This window comes from Agrilus planipennis, unplaced genomic scaffold (genome assembly GCF_000699045.2).
Source record: "Agrilus planipennis isolate EAB-ADULT unplaced genomic scaffold, Apla_2.0 scaffold12, whole genome shotgun sequence".
Lineage (NCBI taxonomy): Eukaryota > Metazoa > Arthropoda > Insecta > Coleoptera > Buprestidae > Agrilus > Agrilus planipennis.
In genome coordinates this window covers 2,407,050-2,431,448 of record NW_020439003.1, presented here as the reverse complement: position 1 = coordinate 2,431,448, position 24,399 = coordinate 2,407,050, and the positions used below count along the sequence as shown (strand labels likewise).

Below are 24,399 nucleotides of genomic sequence, written 5' to 3'. Positions count from 1 at the left end.
AATAAATCACAATAGAGAGATTAAAATGAAATTTAAAATTTTTAATAATGATGCAAAATATAGATACACCCATGTACTTATGAATATTGTTTTATTTTTGGTGGACATATTAAAACACAATAAAATAATATCTTTTCATTCTAGATTAAAAATAAAAAAATACAACGTGTAATTATACAACACGCTACTGAAGTGAAACTTCTTTAAACACACAAACATACCGGGATAGGGGTTAAGGAATTGGTTTAATGGTATCATTTGTACACTACGATATTAAATTTTACACTATACATGCCGGATTTACCTGTAACGAACGTTGCATTAAAACACGCTCACAGCTCAAGCGATCCCCACTACGAACTTGACGAGACGGGGAACATCCGTTGCATGATTTCGTTACATAGCAACTCGCTTGAAACAAACTTACCCTACCGTGCGTAAAGAAGTTTCACTTTAAAAAAATATTCGCTTTTTTTTTCTAGTTGGCCAGACTAATGTACCTACATCCTAAAGAGAATTGTATGAATTTCATTAAGATCTGGCTGAAAAAACATACAATTTTCAAGAGGATATGACAAGTTACAAGCTACCAAACCTCCAAGGCCCTTGATTCACGTGCGCTCCTTTTTCTTTTTTTTACTAAAATTCACTTACAATTTTTGCATTATGTAGCTTTCTAAAACTTACAAGCACTCTCAATCTTTTAGATTCGTCAATAGGTAACGTTTTCCAAATATGTCATGCACCGCTTGATTTATCTTCGGAAACCGATTCTTTAGCCGTTTTCGTACTAACTATGTACATATTTATATTCCAAGGTGAATAGTGAAGTCATGCAATTTCAAAAATTGTAATTCACATAAATGAACGCAATTAAACCAGTTTGTAATGTCTTTTACTGCTTCTGTCGGTAAATGTCCTGCTGGTTTTAAGCACATCTTGCGTTGCCATCTACTTGATGTACCGGCGGCCTTGGTTCTTACATGTAATATGGACATCCATCCTTAACCACAACCCAGTAACTACCTGATACCGTAAAAGTCTTTTTCTAACGCTACCACACATACAATTGCAAACGATTTACCGGAAATCAGGTGATGATAACAACTAACAACAGATTAAAAAAGTTATGTCTAATAACATTATATCAGACTAACAATAAGTCCAAATTTCGTTGGATATATTCAAAAATTAAAAATTCCTACTAACAATACACCATCATAACACTTTAGTAACTGAATCCGCATCATAAAATCGTCAGTCCTAAGATTGGTTGAACACTAGAACATCCCACATCCATGACTATTTGCGAACAGTAGCCTAATCTAGATCTACCCCTACTCCTCTTAACTCCTGTTTCTGCCTCTAATATGTCTCTGACTAGACATAAATAGGGAAATTCGAAATCTGCTACTAGAGTTACGTAAGGACATTTGGAGTTAGTCAAGGGCTCCCAGAGAACTATGTTTAGAAACTTTTTTTTTTATTTATCACCGGGATATTGTAATCTTAAGCCCCCTACCACCTTATTGTAAGTGTAGTAACTCATGCACTCACTTCAAGCTTTCTCTCTTTATCCTTCTCTCTTATATTTTTATCCAATTTTGCAACTTATTATCATACCAACCTCACTTATTTATCCTACCAACAACTTCATAGTCATCTATGGAAAGCCTTTGGGAAGCAGTGAAAAAAATCAAACCAGAGAAAAAAACCGTTAAAACATATTAGCAAAGGACCCCGCTGGATTCTTTCGGAAAATGGCTTTCTGTTAAACATCAACATATGCATATATAAGTACTTGAGGATATTCAATACCTTGGAAGTCCTTACGGAAAAAAAAGATAAGTTACCACGACTTAGCGCTAATTGAGGCTTTTAATTTACACGTCAAAGACTACCAGAATCCAAAGTTTTAAAAAGTTTGTTACAGAACCATTTTCCGTAAGGATATAGCGTGGTCCTTTCCAAGCAAATCTGCCCTGAAACAACTCCATGGTATGCTTTTTGGCACTGTTTTCTAATAGCATATCAAACCCTTAACGCCCTTGAACTCCATTGTTTGTTTCTCTGTATTTCTTTAAGTAGCTTTGATTCTTTAATCCAAATTGAACTGACTCATCAACACTTGATGACGTAGTTTATACTATTATAATAATAACTCTTAAGAAAGCTTACGGGTAACATGAACATTCGATAGAACAATGTCGTAATAAATCGATAAAAAATGAGTTTCCTTATTTCATATAGGTACTCTTAAAATGCTTGTTTATAATACACTTGTTTTTTAAAAAAATATGAGAAAAATATTCTTAGACATCTGCCAATCTAAAATACTAGATATAAATGATACATAGGCATAATCTGAACTAAATAATTCAGTAAAATTGACGTATATATACAAAGCACTTTTATATTTTTTATCTCACTATTGACAGCCTGTGTTCACTGTCTTGGTTAATGTGTGTGAACAATTCAATTACAAACATTTTGTGCATATATATAGTTAATCGCATTAATTTTTAGGAATCCTTTGGTAATTTTAACACATTAAATTATAAAGACACATCAAAAGCAACGAAAATAAATCATCATATGGTTTTTGTTAAAAAAAATGATTAAAACATAACGTCTATTCAGCCTACGAAACAAATGCCTACATAACAATTTTCCAACTTCACTTTCTAATGATAATTTTTTATAAATAATCATTACATAACAATTTTTCTCATTGGTATTGTATCTGAATACTGTAAACGTAAACAGGGATTTTACTTGAAATTATTATTAATTGCAAAAGATTAAAGATGTATGTAATGGTGAAGCAAGAAGTTAACACCATTCGCACCTTGACAAATTATCGCATATTTTATCAGAGCTATTAATAGTCTGTTAGTTAATTCTTGATCATACAGAAACGTATGTAGTCATAAAATGTCTTTTGACATTTATGTATATCAGGGTGGCCCAAAGTATATAAGCATATAACATATAATATCTATAGATAACAGGACCAGAATACCGAAAATGAACAATTTGATTTTGAACCACTTTGGAAATCTTAAATGACTTCTTAAAATTTCTTAATTGGCTCGATTTTTGGCGAGAATTATTAAATAATAAAAAAAGTAATCATTGGACAAAAGCGTTTGTTAAGTCTCTCGGGAACTAGTAGAGCATTTTGGAATAATCATATTGTTAAGTTAAGAATTATAGTTAATAGACTTTCTTTCATTGTATCTGTAATCTGAAGATACTGTTTTGTCTTTACATTTGTTATTTTTCCCCATTAAAATTCTTTGAGCGTTTATTAATTAGTTGGGAGGGGGGGAGTTATGAGATGTTGGCGCCTATTAAAAATATTACCGAAAACATTGGAAATCATTTATTACATTCGAAACATTATTATAATGGTGCGTTCCACTAGAAAACGTTTTGTTAACGAGTATTAGCAAATATTATTATGTTAATTTTGTGACTTACTACCGTTAACAGGTTTCTATTACGTTAGAATTAGGGACGTGGCTTTGGCGTTCGTTCATTAGGAGCTAATAAATGCCAAATTTACAGTCAATAAATTATTTTAACGTTTAATTAATAACTGTACTTTTTCTTCATCGAACTTGAACCCAGAATGATCTTTACAAGCAATTAAATCAAAGAGTACATAATAAAAAAAGATCAATCGTTCTTTTTTTGATGAAAGTATAATCTGAGGCTAATTAATTCACGGCAATTGAACAATTATAACGAAACAATAAAGTAATTCGCATTTAAAAGATGTTTGTTATTCAATGGCTATTAAGCGTTAGCTATTCTTTTTTCTTTGTTAACAACTGATAATTAAAGCAAATTAGTTTTTATTGTTTCTATTACTAGCCTTTTTTTGTATGTACCTGACGCGATGTATCATGTTCACACATTTACTCAAACCTTTAGAAAAATTGAATTATCACTACATACATAATTTCATCAAAAGCGGGCTCGTATTATCAGACGAGTTTGAAAAAGAAAAAAGAGTTAATTCAACACTAATGATGGATTTGTTTTTTTTTTTCAAATAAGACTATATCAATAAGTTAAATCTTTTTCCTTAATAAATTAGTATAGTTTCCTTATTAAATTGGCAGTTTTTTTAATTTTTAACTCCTCAAAAACACTATTATATTTGACTCTGTTTTTGACAATTTCTTTCACAATTTTAATAAATTTTGGAAAATAAATAAATATTTGCATTATTTTATTACTAATATCAAGTGTTTGAACGTTTATACCGTTTTAAAATGACTGAAATTGTCAATTTTGTGAACTTCTTCGAAGAGACTTCAACGATGGGTTAAGCGCGAAACCTTTAGGACGATATTATTTTGGTGGAATACCCACCACTACAAGTTTAATTACTATAAAAGATTATAGTTTAAGCCTTTTTCCTTAATGAATTAGTGCAGTTACTTTAAACTTTTGGATCTTAATAACATAATTAAATTACACTGTTTTTGACAATTTCTTTTACAATTTCAATAAATTGTGGAAAATAAATAAGAATTTGCATTATTTTACTACTAATATTAAGTATTTAAACATTGATATCGTTATAAAATGACTGAATTTATCAATTTTGTGAACTTCTTCGAAGAGACATCAACGGTGAGTTAAGCGCGAAACCTTTGGGACGATATTATTTTAGTGGTATGCCCACCACTACAAGTCCAATTACTATAAAAGGTTATAGTTTAAGCCTTTTTCAATAATAAATTAGTGCAGTTACTTTAAATATTGGATCTTAAAAACACATTTCAATTACACTGCTTTTGCTAATTTCTTTTATAATTTCAATAAATTGTGGAAAATAAATAAGAATTAGCATTATTGCATTAATAATATCAAGTATTTGAATGTTGATATCGTTGTAAAATGACTGAATTTATCAATTTTCTGAACTTCTTCGAAGAGACTTCAACGGTGGGTTAAGCGAGAAACCTTGCGGACGATATTATTTTACTGGCATACCCGCCAGTATACGTTCGATTACTATAAGAAATAATAGTTTAAGCCTTTTTTTCTTAATAAACTAGTGCAGTTTCTTTAAATATTAGCTCCTAAAAACACAACTGAATTACACTCTTTTTGAAAATTTCACAATTTCAATAAATTGTGGAAAATAAATAAGAACTTGCATTATTTTATTTCTAATATAACATCAAGTAGTCAAAATGAGTGAATTATCAATTTTGTGAATTTCTTCGAAAAGTCTTCAACCTACACAATGTATATCTATAGATATTAAAACTAAAGCAGCTCTGATAACACTGTAACTTCTATTTTTATTCAGCATGCACACAAACTCCACACTCCTCAATTTTATTTATGATATCAGAAATTAATTAATTGGCGTTTTGACATTGTTAACAGCATAAAACAAAAATTATCGAGTAAAAAAAGCCTGTTTAAAAAAGTTCCTTTCGTCGCTGTTCAATTTACTCTAGTCATTACAAAATAGAAAAAGGGGCAACACAAGTTATTGTTAATATCCTTTGCGCCTAGCGGCGTTATAATCACTGCAATACCTTCTACAATACGGATGATGTTATTTGTACGACGCTTCATGTTCCACTGAAATAACTAGAAGCAAACTTCACATAGTGGTAGTTTCAAGTTCGTAATGGAATAATTACTTTTGTTTTATAAAAATTTTGTGGCAACTTTTTATAACTTAATAGTAGGTATACGCATGTACCTAATCAAAAACCAACTTACAATTACGTAAATTGAATTTTATACCATTGTCACAGTAATTTAAAACATCGGAAATATGCAACACAATAGCAACTTTTAATGAGACCTTCACCTTCTCATGTCGTAATAGACAAATTCAATGTGACCTTAACCTTGTGATGTCATTTTTTCAAAGGAATACATATTCTTGAACTCAAAAATGAAAAGAACGAGAAATTCCACAATCGGGAATCCTTTCGTGTTGATTTGCCCTTAGTTTTCCTAACTATTGCTAATGCTGTTTTTTGCAACAATTTTTGCCTACTTCACCCTTGTCCGCCACCCCTTTTATTCCAAGTTAAATTTCAGTTGTAAGTATCTACATTTCTATAAATTTTTAAGCAGTATTAAACAAAAATGGGCACCTTCACCCTCTACATGTCTATATCTAATCTCATGTTCCTCGCTATATAGACGCATAACTATAGGAATATATGTATTGTAAAATTTGTCCATATTCCGGATGATGTTGAAATCTGATGGGCAGATCTCCGACAAAATCGTTAAGTGGAAATTTCATGTAGAGTTAACATTTATCGTTAGGTGTAATAATAGCTGTAAACCAACATCCGATTCTCTTCGGCTTATTACGTAGTCATCAGACGTGCGTTTGTTATTAATTTTTAATGTTTAGTTAAGGCACGTGCCCATTTCGTTGCGACTGAGGCAAACATGCGCGAAAGTAATTGCGCACACCCCGAAGGCATCACGCTTCAGATCGGGCGTCAAGATAAAAGGCCAACTGCGATGCCCCGTTTGTTCTTGTACCTGCATGCGTATAAATGCTTTCCGTATTCTCTTTCTAGAGAGCCGAAATCGTTTTGTAAAATGCAAAAGTCCTGGGGCACCGACGCGTAAATCGCGGCCAGAGTCGGACTCTCGTTTTGTTGTTGTTGTCGTAGCGCTATTACTATGTCACGTTAAAATGAAATAATATTGTACAATCACCGGCATCGATAATGGAAAAGGACGATAGTAATGAATAGAAATGAGCTTTTTAAGATATTGGCACTGGTACCGTAGACTTTATTAATTTGCAGGCCCGGCTTTATTCTCGTTCATAAATATACCGATTTTTTAAGAGAGGTTTATTTACAGGTAACAAAAAAGATAAATAATAGAAAATTATTTGACATGGTTACGGCGTAGGTCTGGAAAAACTGCCCATGAAAACTGTAAACCAATATGAACATTTGATTGCGGTAATATTTGTTAGCGGGTTCTTTTATTAACCCTCGTATTGAATTATATTACAATTCAAGTAAAAAGCAAACGCTTGATTATACGTTTTTAATAATAATATTTAATATAATAATTTAATAATGTGTATGGGGTGACGTGTACCGTATGGGTCTCGTGGTAAAAGAATAGTTTGCTGATACAGAGATTTTCCTGTACATTTCCTACGAGGGTCCCCTTAGAGATACTGAAGTGAGCTTTTCATAAGGATCCTAACAGAAAAATCAAACACAGGCAATCCCAGCATCTGCCTCATAGGAGTTCCATCAGACAAACACCAAATAAATAAACAATCCTTTAACAAATTTCTGGTTGTCTACTAGTGGACCATATTTGAAGGTTGTCAGCTAAATTTTGTTTAATGTATCAATCATTTTTCCGTCGTGTGTCTTATGAGAACCCCATGAAGCAGTGTGATTAAACCCGCTAGGACACAAGCATCCCCCTCCCAAAATTCTGGTCAGGAAGACTAAAGTTTAATCTCGTAGGTAATAAATTATACAAGTTTACAATAATATTTAAATGTATATTAATGTTTTTGTTCATTTAAAAATTCTGAATTCTCATTTTTTTTTATTTCTGTACCACACGCACGTACAAATAAACGAAAGAGGGGTATCGGGGTATCGGTTTCCAAATTAGCATTTAGTTAGCATTATCTCGACATCCGTGCAAAAGCCCTTTGCGGAACCGGTGTAAGGCATGGCGTAATGCATTTTTAATGGTCTTTGGAAATGTTCTTGAAAATTTCGGGTGCCGGTTTCTCCTTTCTTTGTGTTTAAGCTAATCGTAAGATTTTTCAATTACCCGTCTGAATATAAAAAGTGTACCGCCATATGTAATCATTAAAATCGTCTTTCTTTTAGGGCATTAAATGTTCGGAATACTGGCCCAGAGCAAGGAGCAATCGACAACCTTAACCAGGAAACTGTAATTTCTTGCCAGAAAAAGAACATCAGCAGGTACGTATACTACTTACTTTTCTTTATTCCTTTTTAATAACTGCAAGGAGAGAATTTTAAAAACGTAAAATTATGCTACAAAACTGCTTTATTATGAAGTAGAGCATTAAAAATTTACTGTTAAGATTACCTTTTGTTGTTTGCAATATCTTTTCTACCAGCTTTACCTTGTATCTACATGCAGAACACAAAACTTTTATTGTGGGTAGGTACGTCCTGCCTTACTTTTTTATTATTTTTTAGTTCAATGTAAAAACCATAACTCCATGTAAATTATACAACCAGCTAAAGTAAATGTGGTGACAACATTTACAGCAAATAATAGGTTCGTTTTTTTTTTTTTGAAGTGAAACTTCTATATATGGACGGACGGTATTACGATTTTTTTCTGTCACGAAAAAAGAGGGTAGACGGTATATCGCATAGTGAGAGGCGGCAGCGGTGGAGGGAGAGAAACGCTGGGGGCGGCGTGGAAAGAGGAACGGCTATATTAGATCGATATAATGCGCAGCAACGCGGAGAGCGGAGAATCCACTAGAGTCCCGGCGACGTGTGCTGTGCTCAGCTGTTATTTTATTACCTCTGCTCTCCACGTGACTGGGTATCTTTGCCTCTATTTGCGGTCTGCGTAAAAACCTAATCATAATTTGCAGTAAACTTGTAAAAACGAAATATGGGACACACAGTAGAAGTAAAATTTCAACGGACAAGTGGAAAAACGAATGGCAACGGACAAGTGGAAAAATTTTTACTTCAAGTTTTAAGGGCAGATTGTTAATGTACTTCTCCAATTTGAATACATGTCAAGTAAAAATTTTGTCAGGTTTTCAAATTGGACAAGTACATTAACAATCTGCCCGTAAAATTTGAAGTAAAAATTTTGTTGCGATTCGTTTTTCCACTTGTCCGTTAAAGTTTCACTTCTACTGTGTGTCCGAGCACACATTTTTATACTCGAAGAAGTCATGATTATATTAGTCGGAAGGATTGGCACAATATTTCTGTACAAACTTTACGTAACCAAATTTTGTTCTTTAGACTTATAATTATAAAGATAAATGAAAAACAACTAATATGTTAATAGACCAAGGATACAACTATATCAATCAGTACATTAGACAATTTGATCCAGTTATAATGGTTAGTTTATATTATGAAGATGTTTTTATTTCCTGGCACTTAGCAGAACACATGACCAGAATTCACGAGCCCGCCACCAGCGTTTGCTACTACCACAAAAATATAAGGAAAGAGAGCATCAGAGTAATGCTTATGGTAAGAATGAATCTAGAAAAGGTACCAAATTTCTGTCAATCAGTAGTTACACGAGTATGCGCACTGCCGTTTCGAACAGAAATAACCTGTCTGCGCATGCTACTCTTGTTATCTACGTATCTTGTGTCTTACTTACTCCTGGTATCACAGTAGAGTATAGGGTTAAATGGGGATGGCGCTCTCTATTTTGATATCTCTATAGTTACTACAGTTATAGTGAACTGGACTATAAATTTTAAAAATTTTATTTCATATAACAAAAAAGATTAGGTCTTTAAATTTCATAATGATTGATCTTCAAGCTACTGTTGTTGTTTCAGTATTTTAACTTACGAATGGTTTAAAACACGTGATTCGAAATACGTATAATGTAGAAATGATGATTCTAGGAATAAATAACCACTGACTCTTCTCGAAGCACGGCTAATCGTAGCAAAGTTGCCCACGTATTGTTTATTATCTTTTTGCGACGCTTTCAGTAAGTAATCGAAGATAATCAGCGGCAATTTTGATGTCTACCCGTAATAACGACTTGGACTGCGTGCTAAAGTAGCAAACCAGTTCTTACACATTTTTAAAGATTATATTGCGTGCTAGTATACACTATATAGGGATACAGTAGTAGTTATTTTAAAATTAGCCAAATTGTTCCAACCTATTGCCATACAATGTGCTAATGTACCCCAAAACCAAAATAATACCTTCAGAAAGTCTTAATTTGAAAACAAATTATAACATTCGAAAATTGGTTAACAGACACCGGTTGGTAACATGATTATTAAAAACAAAAGTTTTACAGCCAAGGTTGTGCATCAGAAAATCAGAATAAAACACTGAAAAGTGGAAGATAATAGTTAGTAATTATAGGAAAAATTGATTTAATTCTCAATTTACATGATGGCATTTTGCACACACTTCTTTTGTGTGCTCAGCATACACAACTGTCAACAGAAACTGTTCACTGAATTACAAACATTAAGAAGGTTTTAGAAAATACTACAAATGACGCAGTAAACGCCATCTGTAACACGATGCTACATTTTAGGATTACGTATACTCCAACAAGGTCCACTTGTGTGGATATCTACTTGCTGAAAACGAATCCCGGCGTAGCCAACCTCAACGTGATAGGCACGTTAGCTTAATCGAATAAAATAATTCGAAGTNCTATTCTATCTCAGGTGCAACAGACTAATTTTCTATTATTTGTATAAATAAAAATGAATCGCTAAATGTATTGCTAAGCGCAAAACTCGAAAACGGCTGGAACAATTCCAATGATTTCCTTTTTTTTTTTTAATAGTCCGAGGAAGGTTCTTAGGAAGAGAAAAATTGCTCAGAAAAACTTAAAACCCTCACTTTTCTTTTCCCATACAAACCACAGAGTAAATTAAAACATCTCTCCCCAGCTGTCAAACACATGATGTAAGTATATAAAAAAAAGACGCTTTAGGATTATCTTTGGTATGTCATCAAGTTGATTAGGCTGTATGGATATTAATCTATGCTATCCCAAAATCAACTTCGAACAAAGAAAAAGGTAAACTTATATTTTAATGACATTTAAGGCAAGAAAAGTGCATTTTAATTATCGCATATGGCATTTACGATTCAACAAAATAATAAAAAAATAATAAAGTTTATGGTATCGTAGGAAGTCGCAACATTTATTATAAGATGGAACATGACAAAATAAACCGTTAGCCAGGAGGCAAAACAAAAATAGATGTGCGTAGGCTTACGCGGTTAGATACACGTTTACTACAATATTTCCAACTTTTGCAATACCATTTGTTACTGTTATTTCGTAATATTCAAACTATTGTAATGGCAAAGGCTTTCACGACCGGAATCGAAGTGACAAAGAGGTAGATACGTGCTATTGGACCGTGATCTAAAGGAACTTGTAGATCTAAATTAGTGTTACAACAGACCTCTGCAGTTGCGGAAGTTCCGCATACATTTTCACATCCACTTCTTTATCTGGTTCCGTATTTTTATAACAGAAGCTTATCGGAACTTCAACTTCGGAAAATCAATATATCGGAACAATAAAACAAGTATAATAATAATATTGTCCCTGTGTGAATAATTTTATTATAGTTCAGGATCTAAACCTAAATTTATTTCCTAGTATTTTGTGTGTTTATATTTTCCAAATTTTATTCTCTTATTAGTTTCCTACTTTAATCTAAAAACGTCGAAGAGTTTCGGCTCCCCTTAGCCAGTTCTTCATTTCGAGAATACTGATGCAGCTATAGCGTTTATTTATTTTGTAATGAGTTTGCTCAGTGGTGTAAATTTTAAGTTAAAAGTGTAATTTTGAAGCCAAAATGATGTTCCATTTGGGATTATTTTCTTGATATTAATGATACAAGTGCTAAATGCAAAATTTGCAACAAAATATTCGCAAAAAGAGCACACGATAACTACATTAAAGAATCACCGAAAATTATTACACTTCCGCTTGCGCATCCGCAAAATTTACTATTTACTTCTGTTTCCATTATGATACTCCGTTGCATCGCTAATCCAAACGATGCGACTAAAATTCGGCACTCGTCTTCAGTGGGCTTGATTCCTAGGTCGAAGACTGTACTTCGGAGTCTCAGTAGCAATTGAATTGAACAAGATATAACTTTGACTACAACCTATCAACCCGGATCTACCTCTTTGCTCATTCAAATAGTTGTTTCCACGTATTAATTTTTATCAATCGCCGCAATCAAATGTTGTTATAGGTGAACCAACAAATCAATTTCATATTACAAAATGACTGAAACAAATTAATTTTATAAAATTACAAAATGTTTCAGATAAAGTTCATAATCAATTGTTCGTCCTCCTTTAAAGATAAAGCGACCAGATTTTCTGAAAGATTACTAACGATTTAACAATACAGTCGTCTTTTATTCTTCTATTTTTATTTTGTGTTTTATTGTGAAAGGTTAGCGACCAAATTGACCGTGAATTGGCTTATTGGTATGTAGGTGTCAAGTTGGCGACGGGCAAGGGACTAGGTGATTACGTGTTTCCTGTCTGCCGTGAGGAGAAATCACAATGAATAATGAAGGTGCAAAATTACAAAGAATCTGCGATCTTCGCTATAGTGTCTGTAAACACAACGAAAGCGTTCGTATAGTACAGTCGAGACATCTTTTCGATTAAAATACAGTCGTTCAAAGAACGGATGTGCCCATTCAGAACGGAATCTTGACGGGTTAAGTTATTATGTCGCATCTCTCTATCCACCACTAGTTTAATTTATGTCTCTCCACTACGATTTTATTATCCATATTTAATGTAACAATAGCAATTACATAAATGTTCTTTACGACGATTAATAGTTTAAAATTTAAAAGTAGAAAATGACAACGATTAAAATGAAATTACAAATCGTATCCATACATCGACAATTTCCGACTGTGCCTGATGATGGTAAATAAAATAATATACCAAAATAAACGAAGGGTATACATATACATCATGCCTATATTGTATTTAAGAGTTAGAAATTAAATCACCACCTATTTATTTTTCAACCCCAAAATCAGAACAGATTTCGTTAAGATTCTGTGGGCTCTCCTGTAGGAATTCACTAAAATTGACAGTAGTTCTCTTAAAAAGTAGCGGTTTTTAACTGCAATAAAAAATATTTAAAATTTTACGACAATATTTATCGAAGAGGAGCAGAAATCCTCTTGACAAATTATGAGTGGCTTCGTTTATATTTTTCAATAAAAATACATATTATATCTATTAAGCTACTAGTAAAAAGTTATTTTTCCAAGAGGTGAATTTATAATTTTTATATTTTTATTAATTGCTATCTCCAATATTACATGATGGCAAACCGGAAAATCTACCCGAAGTAATCTAATTTTGCAGAGGACGATATATAGAATGAATAGGCGATTTTAAAGTCAAACAACTCTTGGTTTTTTTTATCAAATAGTGGTGATGATATATGACTAACTTCTCAAAATTTTAGAGGGAAGGGGAACCAACTAACTAAAGTTAACTATTTTGAGATTAGTTACTCAGTAAAAAAATAATAAAATCCAATTTTGATTCGCTTTTTGCATGTCATTACGCCAATATTAATATGGGTATTACATGAAAAGGCAATGCCAACGTTTAAAATTAAACTAGCACTGCTGGAGGATGATACCAACTAGCGGATTAGCTATAAAATCGTATTTTATTTTTACTTTAAACACCGGCTTCTGCGACGCAAATTGCAGGGTTACTGTTTGGGCTGCTGTTCTTTTTCAGCCCTAATTACACATTTCACTCGCAAGAGATCATTTGCTTCTGCGTTTTGCTGATGTTTTATGTTCCGCTGCGAAATTTGACTTTCGGTGCATGACACAGATTTCCGAGAGATCCCTGGTCCTTAAAACACTCGTCCGAATATTTTTCGTGGCGGAAAATAATAAGTAGCTTCGAGACGGCAATATTAATTTTTCGTTATTGACGATATACCTGTACCTGCACGAACTCATATAACAATTGGCGCATCTGTGGTATCTTAGTCGGAGGGGGTCTAACCGAGTGTAGTTATAAGTACCATTTTAGTATAGTTTACAAGCGAAATTGTGGGACTAATAAGAGGGAAGACGGAAATATAAGAGCAAGACCGATGAAGAGGGACATGAAACATAAACCGGGAAATCATTTGGAAGTGAAGAACAGCTCAGCGATGTTAGATATACCAATTTCTTGGTATATGTACTTGTTTTTCAAGATTTGTACCGTCTTGGTATGCAAACATACCAAGTTCTGAATATTGACCAAATTAACTAAGTCTGCCATCCAGCATGGAATCAAATAATAATTAGTAATTTTTTTTCTTATTTCTCACTATTTTCAGATAAGAAGTAATACAGGAGTAATAATATAATGATCGAGTCAGGAATTATTTTACTACAAAATGGAGAAAAGGCGAATATAGGTGAAAAGTATATTTAGGGAACCTACATGTAAGACAAGAGTTAGGAAATGTATTAGAAAAAAGACAGTTTGAAGGTAGATGAATTAGAATACCTTTTATAATAAGAGATGAGCTTGAGCTTGCAATAAAAAAATTACGGCGCCAAGAACTGATGAGATACGGGCAGGTCAAAAGGTTTCGAGATCTTTTGTTTAAACTAATTAGTCACTTAAACCAATGAGCGGATTCTAGAGCAATTAATTTAACTTCTTAATGCATCAAAACTCTGAATTAGAATCGTACAAATAAGGAAATAGAGCAGAACAAATTTTAGGAGGTGTAAGGGGTGCATAATAAGATTTGTAGATGTAGAAAAAGCTTTTGACAATGGCAAATGAGAGATGTTCAAAACACTTAGGATGTAGGGGTAGAAGAGTGATATACGGTTCATATAAAAGGCAATAGGTATATAGTCATATGTAGAACATCTACCGTAGAGAAGTAAATATTAGGAAGGGGATACAACAGTATTAGCACATAGCATGGAGAAGTTAGAGTTAGCATTAAATGAAATAGAACAAACAGAATAGCTCAAAACCCCAACGCCAAAACACGACACTGTAGTTGTCCGAAGCACTTTTCGGTAACAAAGTTACCTTCTTCAGGGACTGAAGTAAACTAAGNCAGTGTCGTGTTTTGGCGTTGGGGTTTTGAGCTATTCTGTTTGTTCTACAACAACCGCCAAAGTTTTTCCAATCTTCATATTAAATGAAATGACAAAATTAATAAAAATAAAACAATATATGTAGGAAAAGTCTCAAAATAATAATCAATAATAATTTTTGCACCCGTTAAGATGGGATAATAAATTTTATGAAATAAAGTAAGTAAATACTGGGGTAATGAACAAAAAAGCAATACAATGATTCTTTACTAATGCAAGTTATTTATAAAAAAGTTTTAATTAGTTAAACAGTTATCGAGACACATTGCAATATTATGTTTTACACAGTTTAACGGTAACATGAACACAACCAATTAATTAACGGGTAACTTTTAAAAACTGCTTAACCTGTTGACGACTGACGTATACGCGCTACATGTATAAAAATATTGTGATTGATTTAATTAGTTGTACACAATCATTACTTAATTAAATCAATTGTCCTGTCGGAATTACCATACTTCAAAAGACATTGTCGGATATTTATTTATGTAAGAATGACAAGAACGTGGTTAAATGTGTAATTTTTTACACTTGTTTCGCACTTGATTAATGGCAATTATTTTTTTCATTATTTCTTTATAATATATTAAAAAAGTCATTACTGATTAATTAACCACCTTACACAACGCGTACCGTACGAACATAAATTAACAGTAAGTAGTTGCCTTTTTATCAAAAACTTATAGCGTACCTACGTCATTTGTAAAAATCATTGTTTATGTCTAAAACTGATTTTGTAAAGGTCGGCTACTTTTACATTTTACAATTAGCATTTAATATGTATTAACGTATTAATATTACGCTTATTCTAATATTTGCAACTTTATTCTGTTACGCTAATTGGACAAATAACGCACTCAATTAATCCAATAAATTTGTTAATCTTTTAAATGTAGAATACAGCGGGAAACCAATTAAAATTATTGTATGGTTGTATAAGAATAAAGTGCTAAAATAATTAGCGCAATACCTATAAGACAACACCTAATTAACAGTTTCTATACCATATTAATCATCTAATAGATAATAAATTTCACCAGTATTTTAATTTTGCAGTACTAAATAATCTATGTCCCGCACCTCCACCAAATGTGCATTATTTATGATTTTTACACTAAAGAACTAAAAGTTCCCTATTTATGTCTATCAAGCAAGCACCCCACATCACAGAATCACAAAGCGATTCAAAATACAATTTAGTTCTCTAATTAAAATTTTAGTGCTCCATTAGACTTAATCTTGGTCTTACTAATGTAGTCTCGTTCTTTGTCTTGATCTTGCGTGTTACGTCGTAGTCTGTTTTGATTTTTTTTGATAGTTGCAAGAGTTATGAAAACTCCAGAACTTACGCGAAACAAAAAATTAGTTTGACTCTATATTTCAACCATGTGTTATCCAAACATAGGAATAAAGGAACACTTACTCTGAGGACATCCTTGTAGATCTCTTTTTCCAAACAGGGGTTAAAATTCTTTTTTTTTATATTTGATGTTAAAATCTAGTAAGGCAAACTGAAACTTTCAAATACAAAAAATGTTTTGTTCCAAGAAAAGGAATATATTAAACTTGCTTCGAATAATTTACCTCATAAATCCACGAGAAGTAATAATTCTTCGTTTGGTCTTGTGTGTTTGGTTTTGGTCTTGCATATTCGGTCTTGTTCGTTCGGTCTTCGTCTTGAGCTTGCTTGTATAAAGACAGTTTTGATCTTGGTCTCAAGATTGAAAAACCATTGCCAATTTGGCTCATAACTAATGATAATTAGTGGTAAACTGTATTGTTTCCAAATTAAATGTTTTTTATATGGTGGAAGAACTATTACCAACATGCGTAACCTCATCGGATATGCTGCAAAATTATGTTTTCTTCCATGGAGCATCCAGAGGTTACGCCTACATCGAAAAATACTTAAAATAAATCAATACGTTCGAAAAATATTGTCAGTATAGTAAGATTTCTTGCCATTGCAAAAATTATCATTAAAGTCGCTGCAATTTTGTGGTTTCACCAAATTGTTTTTCAGTATTTAGAGGTTTACATAATACAAGTGAGAATACACTACATTCCAGGATTCTATTCTATTTCACTAGTTTTTGGCACAAGAATGGAACGAAAAATACAGTGACCTTAATGATAATTTTGTTTGCAATGGAAGAAATCTTACTATACTAGCAATATTTTTCAAACGTGTTGATTTATTTTAAGCATTTTTCGACGTAAGCGTGACCTGTGGATGCTCAATGGAAGAAAGCATAATTTTACAGCATATCGGATGAGGTTACGCATGTTGGTAATAGTTCTTCCACCATATGAAAAACATTTCATTTGGAAACAAAACACTTTAACACTAATTTTCATTAGTTATGAGCCAAATTGGTAATGGTTTTTTCAATTTTCAAAAAACCAAAGACCGAACGAAGACTAAAACCAAGACTGGATATGCTAGACCAAAGCCAAATACACAAGACCAAACGAAGAATTATTTATTACTTCTAGTGGATTTATGAGTTAAATTATTAATTATTTGAAGCAAGTTTAATATATTCTTTTATTGGAACAAAACATTTTTTGCATTTGTAACTTTCAATTTGCCTTACTAGATTTTAACATCAAATATAAAAAAAAAGAATTTTTACCCCCGTTTGGAAAAAGGGATCTACAAGAATGTTCTTGGAGTAAGCGTTCTTTTATTTCTATGTCTAGATAACACATGGTTGAAATATAGAGTCAAACTAATTTTTTTTTTTTTCGAGTAAGTTCTCGAGTTTTCATAACTCTATTTTAAACATTTTTCGATGTATGTAGATGTGACAGCTAGACGCTCGAGGAAAGAAATTATAATTTTCCAATTGTATATTGAATATGTTGGTAATAATTCTTCCAAAAACACTTAAACTAAATTATATACTTTTGGAAAAAAATTAATTTATAGATACTCTCAACTCATTTCAATTTGTTCAAGTGCAATTAAATATTCTAATAATTATACCAATTCCTTATCACTCGTGTTTCCGAAATGACGAACTATTTGACTAAATTTAAAAAAGGATTTTACAAGTTATAATATTTCTCTTATAGTAAAGATGATGTGTACAGAAAGTCGACAGTACAACAAAACTTTAGACGATTCTGATGTAGAAAGTGATAGCAGTGGTGAAGAGTTACCAATATGGGTGCGCGGTGAGCAACGATGGGTATCGGGGGTTGCTGCAGATACCACGTGCCAAGATGTAGTAGAAGTCTTACTTAGAGATGAAGAAGCAAGGGTAAGAGTAAATTCAATCCATATGCTTATAACTTTTGTAGAAATACAGTGTAAACTCTATATAACGACACTTAAGGGACTGAACATTTTTCGGCGTTATAAAGAGTGGTCGTTAAATGGNTCGGAGCTGCCTGCGACGCGCTGATGAGATCCAAAAAGATCAAAATCGCGATCCGCGCCTGGCAGTTTCGACAGAATACAGACCACTTCGAATTATTTTATTAAAAAGGTTGTTTAAATAAATACAACCAGAGATAGGAACAATAACTTAACCCGAAGCGAATGGGTCCAAAAACGATCATGACAAATAAAAGTTAAAATGAAGCGATCCACTGCGCGATGACCGACTGCGCAGCGGACCACCGAACATAATATGGTGTCGCACCTACATTAATTAAGCAAGCATTTAGTTTCTACCCCTCATCTCCAATCATATAAATAAATTAAAAAAAAAAATAGTACACCAAATGTTACTGAGGTAATAATAAGTTTACCTTGAATAACCTGTCGTATAAGTTACAGTTAATAAAAATTAAATCAAAATAATTGAAATTTATAAAGAGATAAGATAATACAAAAGTTTGATCATTACTTTTAAATTGGCTAATGTAATGTAGGCCTTCTTGCAAATAAATGTTTAATCAACAATACAACAATAGGGTTTCATTTACTTGTTTGATGCTAAAGTAATTATATATCAAATTGAAAATACATGTTTATATTTGCAATGTAAACCACATACGCTGTTAATCCACCTACGTTTCATTCTGCAAATTAAATTAAATCGTAAGTCAGAGAATGCCTATATGCATATTAAGATGAGCCGTAATGTGAATTAGAAAAATCTGCATCGTTTTATAAACTAGGATTAAAACAATCAGATTTTCATAAATCTTTAATTTCAATCGTTCCAATTAAATAAAATTAACAACAAATAGATACCATTCCAGGTTGTTGTATTGCCGTAATAAAGTTTAGCAAGTGCCTAGCTGTTATATCATCAACATAAGCTTGTTAGTCTTAAGACTGGTTGGACACGTACCTCCAGCCTTCCCTATCCTGAGCTAAACTTCGCATTTCCCTAAAACTAGAACAACCCACATCCTTAACTATTTGCGAACAGTAATCTAATCTGTTTTCGGAACACTGTGTATAGTACGTACATATACGCGTGACGATACCTAACTTATCAATTTTATATAACCTTAAACTCTCTTTTGTGTGTCATAAAATACAATACACGTAGGAAGGTGATACGTACAAGTAAAGATAGGTAAAATCTCAGTACGTAAGAACCATGCGATGGTTCATGCAAATGGAATGTATAATGGACATGTTGTCTGTAACACAACTACACACAAATATGGATAAGTGGGATACAAAGAAGGATAAATTTAACAGGCGCCATAAAAGTAGTTGGTCATTTCTAATTAGACTTTTGCACAAATATTGTACTTATCTAGTTAAAACAGCTGCTAGGGTTATGAGTATTTTTCTAACCGCATACATGCTAATTTAGAATTAGAAGCGAAATTTGCAATCCGAAAATAATTAAATTTAAATATATTTTAGAACAGTTTTTATCCCCCCATCAATAACTTTTAATCGAACGATAAGTATAATACTTTACAAAAAATTTAAATCAGACAAAATCAATTTCCTATTCTATCTCAGGTGCAACAGACTAATTTTCTATTATTTGTATAAATAAAAATGAATCGCTAAATGTATTGCTAAGCGCAAAACTCGAAAACGGCTGGAACAATTCCAATGATTTCCTTTTTTTTTTTTAATAGTCCGAGGAAGGTTCTTAGGAAGAGAAAAATTGCTCAGAAAAACTTAAAACCCTCACTTTTCTTTTCCCATACAAACCACAGAGTAAATTAAAACATCTCTCCCCAGCTGTCAAACACATGATGTAAGTATATAAAAAAAAGACGCTTTAGGATTATCTTTGGTATGTCATCAAGTTGATTAGGCTGTATGGATATTAATCTATGCTATCCCAAAATCAACTTCGAACAAAGAAAAAGGTAAACTTATATTTTAATGACATTTAAGGCAAGAAAAGTGCATTTTAATTATCGCATATGGCATTTACGATTCAACAAAATAATAAAAAAATAATAAAGTTTATGGTATCGTAGGAAGTCGCAACATTTATTATAAGATGGAACATGACAAAATAAACCGTTAGCCAGGAGGCAAAACAAAAATAGATGTGCGTAGGCTTACGCGGTTAGATACACGTTTACTACAATATTTCCAACTTTTGCAATACCATTTGTTACTGTTATTTCGTAATATTCAAACTATTGTAATGGCAAAGGCTTTCACGACCGGAATCGAAGTGACAAAGAGGTAGATACGTGCTATTGGACCGTGATCTAAAGGAACTTGTAGATCTAAATTAGTGTTACAACAGACCTCTGCAGTTGCGGAAGTTCCGCATACATTTTCACATCCACTTCTTTATCTGGTTCCGTATTTTTATAACAGAAGCTTATCGGAACTTCAACTTCGGAAAATCAATATATCGGAACAATAAAACAAGTATAATAATAATATTGTCCCTGTGTGAATAATTTTATTATAGTTCAGGATCTAAACCTAAATTTATTTCCTAGTATTTTGTGTGTTTATATTTTCCAAATTTTATTCTCTTATTAGTTTCCTACTTTAATCTAAAAACGTCGAAGAGTTTCGGCTCCCCTTAGCCAGTTCTTCATTTCGAGAATACTGATGCAGCTATAGCGTTTATTTATTTTGTAATGAGTTTGCTCAGTGGTGTAAATTTTAAGTTAAAAGTGTAATTTTGAAGCCAAAATGATGTTCCATTTGGGATTATTTTCTTGATATTAATGATACAAGTGCTAAATGCAAAATTTGCAACAAAATATTCGCAAAAAGAGCACACGATAACTACATTAAAGAATCACCGAAAATTATTACACTTCCGCTTGCGCATCCGCAAAATTTACTATTTACTTCTGTTTCCATTATGATACTCCGTTGCATCGCTAATCCAAACGATGCGACTAAAATTCGGCACTCGTCTTCAGTGGGCTTGATTCCTAGGTCGAAGACTGTACTTCGGAGTCTCAGTAGCAATTGAATTGAACAAGATATAACTTTGACTACAACCTATCAACCCGGATCTACCTCTTTGCTCATTCAAATAGTTGTTTCCACGTATTAATTTTTATCAATCGCCGCAATCAAATGTTGTTATAGGTGAACCAACAAATCAATTTCATATTACAAAATGACTGAAACAAATTAATTTTATAAAATTACAAAATGTTTCAGATAAAGTTCATAATCAATTGTTCGTCCTCCTTTAAAGATAAAGCGACCAGATTTTCTGAAAGATTACTAACGATTTAACAATACAGTCGTCTTTTATTCTTCTATTTTTATTTTGTGTTTTATTGTGAAAGGTTAGCGACCAAATTGACCGTGAATTGGCTTATTGGTATGTAGGTGTCAAGTTGGCGACGGGCAAGGGACTAGGTGATTACGTGTTTCCTGTCTGCCGTGAGGAGAAATCACAATGAATAATGAAGGTGCAAAATTACAAAGAATCTGCGATCTTCGCTATAGTGTCTGTAAACACAACGAAAGCGTTCGTATAGTACAGTCGAGACATCTTTTCGATTAAAATACAGTCGTTCAAAGAACGGATGTGCCCATTCAGAACGGAATCTTGACGGGTTAAGTTATTATGTCGCATCTCTCTATCCACCACTAGTTTAATTTATGTCTCTCCACTACGATTTTATTATCCATATTTAATGTAACAATAGCAATTACATAAATGTTCTTTACGACGATTAATAGTTTAAAATTTAAAAGTAGAAAATGACAACGATTAAAATGAAATTACAAATCGTATCCATACATCGACAATTTCCGACTGTGCCTGATGATGGTAAATAAAATAATATACCAAAATAAACGAAGGGTATACATATACATCATGCCTATATTGTATTTAAGAGTTAGAAATTAAATCACCACCTATTTATTTTTCAACCCCAAAATCAGAACAGATTTCGTTAAGATTCTGTGGGCTCTCCTGTAGGAATTCACTAAAATTGACAGTAGTTCTCTTAAAAAGTAGCGGTTTTTAACTGCAATAAAAAATATTTAAAATTTTACGACAATATTTATCGAAGAGGAGCAGAAATCCTCTTGACAAATTATGAGTGGCTTCGTTTATATTTTTCAATAAAAATACATATTATATCTATTAAGCTACTAGTAAAAAGTTATTTTTCCAAGAGGTGAATTTATAATTTTTATATTTTTATTAATTGCTATCTCCAATATTACATGATGGCAAACCGGAAAATCTACCCGAAGTAATCTAATTTTGCAGAGGACGATATATAGAATGAATAGGCGATTTTAAAGTCAAACAACTCTTGGTTTTTTTTATCAAATAGTGGTGATGATATATGACTAACTTCTCAAAATTTTAGAGGGAAGGGGAACCAACTAACTAAAGTTAACTATTTTGAGATTAGTTACTCAGTAAAAAAATAATAAAATCCAATTTTGATTCGCTTTTTGCATGTCATTACGCCAATATTAATATGGGTATTACATGAAAAGGCAATGCCAACGTTTAAAATTAAACTAGCACTGCTGGAGGATGATACCAACTAGCGGATTAGCTATAAAATCGTATTTTATTTTTACTTTAAACACCGGCTTCTGCGACGCAAATTGCAGGGTTACTGTTTGGGCTGCTGTTCTTTTTCAGCCCTAATTACACATTTCACTCGCAAGAGATCATTTGCTTCTGCGTTTTGCTGATGTTTTATGTTCCGCTGCGAAATTTGACTTTCGGTGCATGACACAGATTTCCGAGAGATCCCTGGTCCTTAAAACACTCGTCCGAATATTTTTCGTGGCGGAAAATAATAAGTAGCTTCGAGACGGCAATATTAATTTTTCGTTATTGACGATATACCTGTACCTGCACGAACTCATATAACAATTGGCGCATCTGTGGTATCTTAGTCGGAGGGGGTCTAACCGAGTGTAGTTATAAGTACCATTTTAGTATAGTTTACAAGCGAAATTGTGGGACTAATAAGAGGGAAGACGGAAATATAAGAGCAAGACCGATGAAGAGGGACATGAAACATAAACCGGGAAATCATTTGGAAGTGAAGAACAGCTCAGCGATGTTAGATATACCAATTTCTTGGTATATGTACTTGTTTTTCAAGATTTGTACCGTCTTGGTATGCAAACATACCAAGTTCTGAATATTGACCAAATTAACTAAGTCTGCCATCCAGCATGGAATCAAATAATAATTAGTAATTTTTTTTCTTATTTCTCACTATTTTCAGATAAGAAGTAATACAGGAGTAATAATATAATGATCGAGTCAGGAATTATTTTACTACAAAATGGAGAAAAGGCGAATATAGGTGAAAAGTATATTTAGGGAACCTACATGTAAGACAAGAGTTAGGAAATGTATTAGAAAAAAGACAGTTTGAAGGTAGATGAATTAGAATACCTTTTATAATAAGAGATGAGCTTGAGCTTGCAATAAAAAAATTACGGCGCCAAGAACTGATGAGATACGGGCAGGTCAAAAGGTTTCGAGATCTTTTGTTTAAACTAATTAGTCACTTAAACCAATGAGCGGATTCTAGAGCAATTAATTTAACTTCTTAATGCATCAAAACTCTGAATTAGAATCGTACAAATAAGGAAATAGAGCAGAACAAATTTTAGGAGGTGTAAGGGGTGCATAATAAGATTTGTAGATGTAGAAAAAGCTTTTGACAATGGCAAATGAGAGATGTTCAAAACACTTAGGATGTAGGGGTAGAAGAGTGATATACGGTTCATATAAAAGGCAATAGGTATATAGTCATATGTAGAACATCTACCGTAGAGAAGTAAATATTAGGAAGGGGATACAACAGTATTAGCACATAGCATGGAGAAGTTAGAGTTAGCATTAAATGAAATAGAACAAACAGAATAGCTCAAAACCCCAACGCCAAAACACGACACTGTAGTTGTCCGAAGCACTTTTCGGTAACAAAGTTACCTTCTTCAGGAACTGAAGTAAACAGTAACTTTGTTACCGAAAAGTGCTTCGGACAACTACAGTGTCGTGTTTTGGCGTTGGGGTTTTGAGCTATTCTGTTTGTTCTACAACAACCGCCAAAGTTTTTCCAATCTTCATATT

General features: G+C 32.6%; 1 protein-coding gene across 4 annotated transcripts in view; it reads left to right on the top strand.

Annotated features, from left to right (window-relative positions):
• LOC108736671 (ras association domain-containing protein 10-like) overlaps window positions 1-24,399 on the top strand; it is a 103,974-nt gene that overhangs the window by 73,912 nt on the left and 5,663 nt on the right. For 2 of the 4 annotated variants that reach the window (XM_018469179.1, XM_018469180.1), the window contains exons 2-3: window positions 7,881-7,976; window positions 17,990-18,177. In XM_018469179.1, the coding sequence (XP_018324681.1) occupies window positions 17,995-18,177 (183 nt within the window). In that variant the 5' untranslated portion in view covers window positions 7,881-7,976; window positions 17,990-17,994. Of the gene's footprint in view, window positions 1-7,880; window positions 7,977-9,159; window positions 9,252-17,989; window positions 18,178-24,399 lie in introns of those variants that run through there. The other 2 variants (XM_018469182.1, XM_018469181.1) reach the window with 2 other exon arrangements.